At 38.2% G+C, this 10,908-nt stretch overlaps 2 protein-coding genes and 1 non-coding gene across 3 annotated transcripts; all 3 read right to left on the reverse strand.

Annotated features, from left to right (window-relative positions):
• Window positions 1-38: 38 nt before the first annotated feature.
• On the reverse strand, window positions 39-3,741 carry LOC127502592 (ribonucleoside-diphosphate reductase subunit M2). Its single transcript, XM_051875611.1, has 10 exons — window positions 3,439-3,741; window positions 3,169-3,237; window positions 2,124-2,270; window positions 1,843-1,959; window positions 1,623-1,756; window positions 1,294-1,388; window positions 1,070-1,203; window positions 861-965; window positions 611-724; window positions 39-373 (listed from the first exon to the last, which is right to left on the reverse strand). Exons 1-10 carry the CDS (start codon window positions 3,529-3,531, stop codon window positions 221-223), a joined length of 1,161 nt encoding a protein of 386 aa, XP_051731571.1. The 5' UTR covers window positions 3,532-3,741; the 3' UTR covers window positions 39-220.
• On the reverse strand, window positions 1,454-1,589 carry LOC127503016 (small nucleolar RNA SNORD94). Its single transcript, XR_007927002.1, has one exon. It is a non-coding gene; the product is annotated as a small nucleolar RNA SNORD94 (small nucleolar RNA).
• A 2,496-nt stretch (window positions 3,742-6,237) lies between the features above and the next one.
• klf11a (Kruppel-like factor 11a) lies at window positions 6,238-10,810 on the reverse strand. Its single transcript, XM_051875323.1, has 4 exons — window positions 10,628-10,810; window positions 9,440-9,685; window positions 7,050-7,926; window positions 6,238-6,960 (listed from the first exon to the last, which is right to left on the reverse strand). The coding sequence occupies exons 1-4, from the start codon at window positions 10,655-10,657 to the stop codon at window positions 6,674-6,676; spliced, it is 1,440 nt and encodes a 479-aa protein (XP_051731283.1). The 5' UTR covers window positions 10,658-10,810; the 3' UTR covers window positions 6,238-6,673.
• Between the last annotated feature and the right edge of the window lie 98 nt (window positions 10,811-10,908).

The raw sequence follows: 10,908 nt of genomic DNA on the forward strand, positions 1-10,908 counted from the left end.
CACCCTACAGGCAAAGCAATGAGTAGAAAAGCAGCAAGTAGATCGGTCCTTTTTATTATTATTTAAAACAACAAAAATAAAAAGTATTAGATATCATTAAAACAAAGGAAAAGTTCAAGAAAAATCATGTAAACACTGTAGAATAAGTGAGGTTGAATCTCTTTAGAGTCCAAAGGATCCATAGCTTACAAGTGTCCATTCAGGCACCAAGATTGAGTCTTTAAAAATCAGCATCCAGTCTGAAAGTGTTATCTGTAGCTCCAGACATGACTCCCATCCGCTGGTACTCGCCAACTCGCTTCTCAAAGAAGTTGGTCTTGCCCTCCAAGGAAATGTTTTCCATGAAGTCAAAAGGGTTTTCCACTTTATAGACCTAGAAAGAAATGTAGAAGGTTAATAACACTTGAAATGCCATCTGTTAAACTGAAGGCACAGAACAAGTTTGATATGTAGTCCGATATTAGCCAACAAGGCTACTGATCTGAGGTCAGTCACAAAGGCTACACTACCACCATGAGCAAAGATGCTAAACTACCATAAAACTCCATTAAACATGTCAGTTTACACAAGTCATAAAATTGGCTATATTAAAATAACCAAATAAGCCTACCTTGTCAAATCCCAACTCCAGCAGTAACCTGTCAGCCACAAACTCAATGTATTGTTTCATTAGGTCACAGTTCATGCCGATAAGCTTTACTGGCAGAGCATCAGTCAGGAACTCCTAGGAAGTTAAAGAGACAAATCCAATTTGTTTCTTGCCAGTATCCTGCATTTCATTCAAAGCAGTTTAAAGTATGTGTAAACTACATACTGGTTGAAATCCTGAAAGGGATTTGGTGTTGTGCAAGCACACAAACCTGTTCAATTTCAACTGCATTCATGATGATTCTCTTTACTGTAGCTTCTGATGGTTTGTTGATCAAGTGCTTGAACATGAGGCAGGCAAAGTCACAATGAAGACCCTGTGAGGAGAATAAGAATTAGCGTTAAGATCAATTCTTCAACTATAACACTACACATCCGAGTGCATTAATGCCTGTGTTAGAAGACATCTGAAAATGGTTACCTCATCTCTGCTGATGAGTTCATTGGAGAAGGTGAGTCCAGGCATGAGTCCTCTCTTCTTTAGCCAGAAAATGGAAGCAAAAGACCCAGAAAAGAAGATTCCTTCCACTGCGGCAAAAGCCACCACTCTCTCCCCTAAACACACAAAGAGACTTAAATTAGCTCAGGCCATAATTTAAAGTCATTAGCAAATAATAACTGCAGTAGTATGTTAATACAACATACCGTATTGTGCATTTTTGTCACCAATCCAGTTGAGTGCCCAGTCAGCCTTCTTCTTTACACAAGGCATTGTCTCAATAGCATTGAACAGATATTCTCTACAGGAGCAAAAGAAACACATCATTAAGTAAGTGTCAAAATAGATTGAAATTAGACAATTTAGGGAGCTCAGTAAAGGCGATATTTTCGTGCTGACACCCTACAACCAGCAGACCACACGTCCACTGATCTTGAGCAGTCAACACTCAGCTCCCATTATCAGCTGAGGTACGTACCCCTGCGCCACTCATCATTGCTCCCAAATAACTCCCACAACATGTCCAATAGCTCACCTCTCTTTGGGATCTTTGATGTAGGTATCGATCAACAGACTGTACATTTCAGAGTGGATGTTTTCCATTGCAATCTGGAAACCGTAGAAGCAACGGGCTTCTGTCACTTGGACTTCCTGAGTAAATCGTTCCACCTAGATCATCACAGAAGACATGCGATAAGGTGAGTGACTTTTTAAAGAAGTCTGAAAATCTTGTGAAAGTTTGCTTCTGAACGCACCAAGTTCTCATTGACAATGCCATCGCTTGCAGCAAAGAAAGCCAAAACATGAGAGATGAAATATCTCTCCTCGTCTTTCAGGGAATCCCAGTGCTGAAGATCTTTGGACAGGTCAACCTTGGAAAAAGTAAAATTTAAAATACTGCAATCTAAAAATCAAGGCAAGCGTACAAGCAGCTTTAAGGTTGTATTTGACATCATAGATTTAATCTATAATTTATAATTAGGAATTGAACAAACTTTCAATTCTTCTGGTGTATTAAATATTCTTTGAGGCTCACCTCCTCAGCGGTCCAGAAGGAGGCCTCTGCTTTCTTGTACATCTGCCAGATGTCATGGTACTGAATTGGGAAGATGACAAAGCGATGGGGGTTGTCCTTTAGAAGGGGCTCTTCCTCCACACTTCCTTTCTTGGTCTTTGTCTGATCCTTAAAGTTTATTTATTAAAAAAAAAAAAAAAAAAAAAAAAAAAAAATTAATTATTTGCTGAGACAAACTATGTGGCAACTAAAACAAATCTAATAGCCAGTGCCTATTATATTGCATGTGAATGGGAGGAGCATAGTTAATAACTATGCACAAAACACGTCATGATTGACCACCGTCATGTGAAGACTTGACTTCGCAGCATTTAAATACAAAACATTTACCATTTTGACCAATATGCACTTTTTCCATGCTAAAAAAAAAAAAAAAAAAAAAAAAAAAAAACTTAGAAGTGAGACATTTCATAAAAAAAAAAGAAAAGAAAAAGAAAACATTACCATTTGTTACTATGTAACTGTGGCTTTCGCTGGACTTTATAAACGTAGTACTATAAAAGTAAACCCTTTCTGGACCCACTTCCGGTCTAGTTTGCCGGTAAAACAAGGGTGTTCCAGTTAAGTTAACCGGATAAAAATTACAATAAATATACGAAAATATGGTAACTTAATGTAAATATTGCTCGAAACATGTACAGAATATTTACATATTTAATCGTAAGTTTTCAAAAACAATTCTGCGTCGTTTAGACTACATTAAATCAGCTCGAGATACTGACCCGCCAAATCAACCTACAACCCGGCTTAATACACAATAACCCCCCATTTTAAGTTAACATAGCATGCTCTTCAGTTAGATTGCTTTTTACGAGCCATTGTTCTTATCAAAGGACCGAATAGTTTGGAAGGACCAGCCCAATTTGGCGCGCTCTGAATCCGCCAAATTTTATCTCCTTTAAAACATCGCTCGAGAAATAAATTGTTTAAGTTGGTATATATTTGACATTCATTATTGCTAGAAATCCTTTAGAAACGTGCAGGAGTGCAGTAAAAGTGAGCATACCTCTGTATCATCAAAGATTTTGCGCGCCGTTTTGGACGCCAGAATTCTGGTGGAGTTCAGACTAGGTGGCTGAGGACAAAAATCACACATTTTACAATCTATATCAAGACTAACAGTTTAGTATTTGTCTTAAACGTAAGTGATATTTCTGTCATAGTATATACTACTGATCTAGTAACGTTAATCCTGAAAATTAAGAGTATCTCAGTAACGTTACGTCTTAAAAATACATGTATAAATATCTGATAATAGCTAAAAGAATAAACTTACTGTGTTCTCTTTGTCCATCAAGGACATGTTATTTATTTTTGCAGAAACTGCGTTTTCATTTTTGGCCTTCAGTGGAGAGCGAGTTGACATCATTGTAAAGCTTAAAGCGTTAGGCAGAACAGAAAATGAGGATAAGTTAAAAGTTTAAAAAAAAAAAAACTTCTAAAACAAAGTCAGATACAAATAAATAAAAAGAAAAGTATGAGCTTGAAGATCTACAGTCCAGCTGAAGCGAAGAAGATGAAGACTGAATGCCAGTGATACTCTTTTATATTCGATTCTTGGCGCTCATTCTCAGCCAATAGGAAAAGGGCAAACCTCACTGCTTTGTTTGGTCCTTTTAACTCTTTCATCAGATGAACCAATCAAAATGCTCCAAGATGTCACGTGAGAACTACGCCTCGCGGGAAATTCAAAGATGTTGGGGGATGCGAAGTGTTACACAAAACCGAACATGCAATTACACAAACCGGTCTAAAAAGGCGCGAATATGAGGTAAAAAATATCAAAATCACGCTAATATTTTATACAAATTATTATATTGTATTATACTAATATTTTATATAATTTACAATATATTGAGCGAAATGTTTGTTCAGATTAACTGTCACTAAAGAAAGTCTTACATGTACAGGATATGGAATTTCTGGATACACTTTATTCTAATGAGTTGATATAATTTATAATTCTATTCGAACAGAATAAGTTAATATAAAATGACACGTGGTGCCATTTAAACCACTCAAGTCACAAAGACAGCAGTTGTCGATTACAGATGCAACATTAAACAGCACACAATAAATGTTTTTTAAGGTAAAACAACATCCCAACTGCTGTATCGGGGGGAAAAATCGATCAGTGGGGAAAATACATTTCTCAGTGCATCTTTATATAACAAGTCAACAACAAACCCAAGCCTATTTTCAACAACAAAAACCTGCCAGGAAGCAATTTTGCGCGCCAGATTTCAGTAAACAACTGAAATACATAACGTCAACCCGTATTATTATCAATAATACTTAACTGAAATATTCATTTTTAATGATGAACATAAACTAGATATGTGATCTTTAAAACCACTACCTTCATAAATTCATCCCTTTGACGTGGCGTACAGTGTTTTGTTTATCTTCTTCTTGTTTCTCTTGTCCACAAGTACAAAGATCACTGTGACCATCATTAATTAATATTAACTGTAGACTTTAGTGTCTAAAAAGAGAGATTATAAGTATATGCATTTCAAGTGACTATTAAACATTACACAACAAACAATCAGCTGTTTAGCCAGTAGCTCGCCACGGCCAAACCAAAACACGAATTTCTACGAGGTTTGTGATTAGATAAAAATCGGCATAACACAACGACCCAAATTGTGTTGAAAATGTATTTTACAACAGCAAAAATGTCGAAATCCTTTGTTTTCTTATAACAAAAAAAAAAAAAAACATTTTCAGGACGCGGGACAAGGAACAATAAACGCCCAAGAGGTCACTGCCTGGGATAAAATACTGAATGCTTTTAGGATACTGCTTCCTAGTGGCAGGAGGACAATAATCACAGATGTGATATGTTAGTATTGCAGAAACTCATCAAATAAATTCTGGTAACAAAGCAAAACATTTGTACATTTCTTTTTGAAAAATTATCTGCTGCATACACATCATCTTCATAATCTTCTCGCAGACAACATTACATTACTTATTTAGTTAGAATCTTGATGAATTACTATTTGACTCTTTATGGATATGATGGTAACAGGCCGAATGCAAAGATAAAATAGAACAAAATACACATACACACAAAACATTTTAGCTGCTATCAAATCACTAAATGCGATAGTGGGATCAACACCGTGGATGAAATAAAACAAAACAAAGCCTCGAATATTTTGCAGTAAACTGCCTGTAATGCTAGAGACAGCAGGGGGCGCGCTTCACCTATATTGCAATTTGCCGTTCGCGAGATTTAATATGGATTGTCTGCATTTAATAAAAGTTGTTAAAAGGCTATTATTATCATATATACATATATTATCATAAATTATAATATATACAAAGAAAAAAATCACTGTATTCCGTCCGCCAATTGCTTTTTTCTTTTTCTTTTTCTTTTTAAAAATACAGTTGTTCACGTAATAAGCCATCGTTGAATTTTGCCATTTTTCTTTACTTCTCACTTTGGTTTAGTTAATCATCATTAAAACAGAAAATATTGTATCTTAAATCGACTTTTGCAGTTACTGTTTTTATTTATGTTGTGTTTCCTTTTTCCGTTTGGAAATATCGGTCAGTAAGGCAAATGGGCGGAGACCAAGGCTTGTCAGTCAAGCTGCTGCTGCCATATTTACAAATAGTCATCTTCTGTGATTGGTCGCGCCCCCTAACCGCTCCACAATGGAGCGATGTGATTGGACGAGGTTTGTTACTGGGTGCTGTGGGGTGACAATGTTGAGAATTGATGTTGAGCTGGTGTTGTGTAACTGTGTCGTCACACCAGTTCATGGCTATGTAATGATTCTATTGTTTTCTTTATCCACGTTTTACACGTTGTGTAACACTTGTCAGCCTGTGTTCACATTAATGTTTTTTTGTTGTTTTTTCATGGGTAAGTTTAATCTTTGTTTTTTTGTTTGTTTGTTTTTTTTTTTTTTTGTAAAAATATATTTGGTGAACCATTTCAAGTGGTCTTTTTTTTCTTTTAAAACCAAGTAATGTTTTTAAAATGTCTTGAACACTTAAATGTATCTAATTACACACAAGTAATTTATTTTCATTTATCAGAGGTAACAAATAAAACAAATTCTATATTCTTACTACAAATGTTTATTATTAAATAATATGGAATATTGCAGGTAGTATCACATACAGGAATACTGTCCAATTAACAGAAGTAACATCAATAACATTTATTTATATATTTCAACAATAAATGCAAATTTGAATACACATTACATTCATATAGATAGTAATATTTATATACAAATATACAACAGTAAAGAGTAAGTAACAGATGAAATGATGCAAAGACTTTGGCAAAGGGAGTAAATACATATTGGGAGACATAACTTATATAAAAGTAAACAAGAATTCCTTATAAACAACAATGATTAAAGTAAAAATCCAGTGCAATGTCACATTGTTTATATACATGGATGTGTAGCAGCCTTGGTTTTCTTGTATTTCCCGTTAAATGGTCAGTGGGATATTGTCCTGAGGTGAGTGGTAGGAGTCTCAACTTAGTTTGAGGCAGGAAGAAGCACACTAAGGGGCATGGAAGATGGTGCTTGGGAAGTGGCCATTTTGTTTACATCACGAACTTCGTTAGGCCATGCCGTAGACCTCTTGGTTGTCATATGACGCCGTGCGTGTTTGGTCAGGTGGTCACTTCGCATGAACCGACGCTCACAGACAGGACAGACAAACTTCTTTTCACCCGTGTGTGTCCGACGATGCCTGGAGAGTTCATCTGAACGGGCAAATTTTTTGTCACACCCTTCCCAATGACAACTGAATGGCTTCTCACCTGAAAAACAGAGGGAGATTATCAATAAACATGTTTATGGGTGCAACTGATTAGAACAAAAACGTATTGTCCGCCAAATGGATACAAACCTGTATGGGTTCTTAAATGAGCCTTCAAGTGGGAACTTTTAAAGTAAGTCTTCTTGCATCCTTGGAAGCTGCAGACGTAATTCCGCCTACGTGAGAAGTCAGACTGTGTCACTCCGCCGCTCTGACCTGAGGGCACATAGACTGGAGCGGGTGCCAAAGGCAGGAGCTTCGTGTTCCCAAGCGTAACAACGCTCTGCTGGCAGGTGGAGGATTGGGATACCTGAGACTGCGGGACTACAAACATCACAGTGCCCTGAGCCACAGATGAGCTCACCAGAAGAGGTTGAGAATGTGGAAGAATGGGCTTTGACCCTGAGGTCTGCATCTGAACTGGAGTCTGAACGAACGCTGAGATGATTCCAGTCTGCCCGTTAACAGGAAACACCTGACAGAGCACCGGCGGGCTGGAAATGGCCGACTGTGGAACGGCGGACTGTGAAGTAGGGATAGCAAAGCATGGGGAGTCAGGAGAAGGGGCCGTTCTCTCCGTTTCTGCAGTGTCACATGGGCTACTGCAGCTTTGCAGTTCTGCTTTGAGGTTGGCATTGGGCTCTGTGTGCTGTAGAGGGATTTCTGTGGAACATGGCTGCTCCTGCCCTGTGGTCGGAGATGGAATGTTGTGGTCCACGGATCTGTCGGCGGTGTGCCGTATAACACTGGTGGCTCTGCGCAACGAGGACTGTTCTGCCGTCTGCGGCTGAGCTGGGTTGAGAAGGACTGTGGTACTGGGATGCAAGTTGATGTGACATGCAGCCCTGTTGGTCAAGGCTGAGCATAGTCTGGGATGTGGTTTGAGACTTGAGCAGGCCACTGAGGTACTGAGAACCGCTGTGCCTGAAGTTTCCGCAAAGCTTGGGCTGTGGGGAGGGGTCATGCACTGGTGGGAGAGAAGAAATTTGTATTGAGCATTGGGAATTTCCTTTAAGGCTGGAATATACTACATGATTTTTGGCCAATTTTCAGTCTGGACAAGTTGACGCTAGTTGCTGAAAGTCAGAGCCAGTCTGCAGATTTTGGGAAGTCTGAGTTTATTGATTTTTTACAGAAAATCACATAGTGTATGATGGGCACAGACTCCAATTTTGTAGCTTCAGACTATGATTCTATCCAGCATGGGCGTCAATTGGGTATGGCAGGGTGTGGCGACTGCCATACCTTGGCTGCCTGGTCAAGTCAATGCAACTTATATAATTTTATCCATTGCATGCAGGATTAACAGAGTTATGTAACATATAATTTGTATTGTTAAGTAAAAGTCATGTAAGATCACCGGCGCTGCCAATGTGTCTATTCCCAATGTGATTTTGCAGCATTGCGTAATGTAGCCAATCACAGGGATTTCTGTTGAAAATAATGACCAATCAGAGGTGTTTAAGTTACCGGTTGTCCTATTTTAGAAACTTTTTTTATTTTTTTGCGAAGTCGCGGCTGGAACAACAACACAAAGTATGGCAATGATAATCTCAGGTAATGTTTATGTGCTTTATTTAATGTTAAAAGCATGCAATGTGACTTTTAATATCATTTAGTGCTCCCAGCTTTGTAGCCGTAGTAAAAGCTAATTCACCTCAGATCTTGAAATTAAACAAGTGGAAGCAAGAATGTTCAAACTGTGAACAAACAAGTGTATTCTATGACAAAGATTGTTTTAGTATGTGTTTTAAATAATGTTTAAATTGTGTAATATTTGTGAATTTGATTATGTACTTATCCATTTCTGCAAATGCTGCGAGAGCCCGCCCACACTCTGTTCTGATTCGCTGTGGCTTTTGATTGATTGTCCTCATTTGTAAAACTAAAAGTCAATCTTTGTAGGATAAACCAGATGTTTTTGGTAATCATATTAAAAATAACACTTAAATCAGATAATATTCAGACTTTTGAGCTTTGAAGTGCTGGAAAAAGTTGTGTGAAGAAAGTGAGACGGTCATGTGGAGGGAGTAAGATTGGATGATGTAATCAGGGTCTGGCATACCCTGGATTTTGGTGAAATGACACCACTGCTATCCAGTCAAAACATGTTTGTTATTTTGAGCTGATTTTGGAACAAATATTGCTTTTATTTGTCATGCTTCTAGCAATGGGGTGCATGAGTTTGTTGTGTTCATAACGACTTGAAAGTCTGGTAGCGTGTGATAGTCATTTAGTGTATGATGCCCGGTTTTTATTTAGAACCATTTACAAAGTCAGCAAGAGTGTGATGCCTTGTGTTTTAAAATCTGTTCTGATCTTAAACATGTAGTTTATTCAAGCCTACTTTACACTTCCTCTTTCGAAATGAAGTAGGCCATAACAGCTTTCACTTATGCAGCATCCACAAACCTTATTTGGAAAAAATCATTTAGAATGCTCACACAGTCCTTTTTTTTTTTTTATTTAGAGTCACTCACCAGTGATGAAAGGGAGACCAGGTCTTTAGGGGACTCAATGAGCTCAGGCTGCAAGGCGAGAGAATCACAGGAGTCTGAGGTGGGAGTCAGTGGGCGAGGCTTGTGCGTCCTCTGGACCCAGGAGCTCATGCACACTAAAGCTTCCGCAGCCTCCAGGTCATTGTATTCCAGAGTGGAGGAGCAGGACTTCTCACTGTCATGCCTGTTTCTCTCCATCATCACCTCGCAGATGTCCACAAGACTAGACTATAGATTATAAAAAAGCACATTTATCTTTTTAATGCCACAGTGGGCTGGTTAATAAACTGCAAATGACACTAAATCTGAATTGACACCATCACGATAACGGTTCATATATATCAATCTAATTGCATGACATACAATAAAAGTGGCAAAATGGTGATGTTTGTTATGCATCTGCTGTAAATAGCTGCTGCTGCCATTCATAAGCAAAGAAAGGGGCCCCAGTAGTTGGCGACTACACCCACCCAGCGCCTTGCATAGCGTTAACCGTGAGCTGCTGGGAACCTCCCATCGCCAAATATAGATTTAAGAGTGACGTGCACCCAACCAAAAAGCCATGTGAGTGTGCCATGCAAAAAAAAAAAAAAAAGTATAATCCAAGTGGTTAACCATATCAAGACGTTTTGCATTAAGGTTACTCTTTTTGTCATAATAGAGCCCTTATGATACACCAAGCATAATAGAGAAAATGCACAACGTTGTTGTAATAACACAAACAATGCATTCTGAAATAACTGAGAATTAAATGTATAAATGAAGGAGGTGAAAATTTATGTTCAAACTCAATTATGTTCAGGGGGCACATAAGGTCGCTAACAAACAAAAAAACTGATGACAACAGTTTGAACGTAAAGTAGCACTGCAGCTCAATGCAGGAGGGAAATGCACAACAATGATTGCGGCAAATGGCTCATCATGACTTATTTAATTAAAGCAATTTAACACAAAGAATGTGGTTCATTTCAGCTGTCAAGTATGTTTTTTGTGTGTGTAAACAGAAATTATACACATTGTTTTGCTCAAAGTCAACTGTTCTCCGTCAGTGAGCATTAAATTATTTTACATGGGGCGCAACTTACAGAAAAAGCGGTTGTCATTAGTGGGTCAATGCGCAAATACTAAAAAAGTAGCAATAAAGCCACTTTGTCAATAAAATCAACTTACCCGGCCGGAGTCAGAAGCAAAATTCAGCATATGTGTACGTCTCTTAAAAGCAACGAGTAGACAGTTGTGATGCGAAGCCCGGGCACATAAGTCTAACCACTTTTTTTACAGCAGGGTCCAACCTCAGCTGAGTGAATCAGAAGCGCAAAAAAACAACAGAAAGAAAAAAAAAACAGAAACAAAATTCAGAGCACTCTGGCGGGTGGTAACATGTTACCAATCAAAAACAAAGGTGTAGCGGGAAAGGACCAATGAAAAAGCAGGCAGCGCGTGATCAGTAC

Source organism: Ctenopharyngodon idella, chromosome 20 (assembly GCF_019924925.1).
Source record: "Ctenopharyngodon idella isolate HZGC_01 chromosome 20, HZGC01, whole genome shotgun sequence".
NCBI lineage: Eukaryota > Metazoa > Chordata > Actinopteri > Cypriniformes > Xenocyprididae > Ctenopharyngodon > Ctenopharyngodon idella.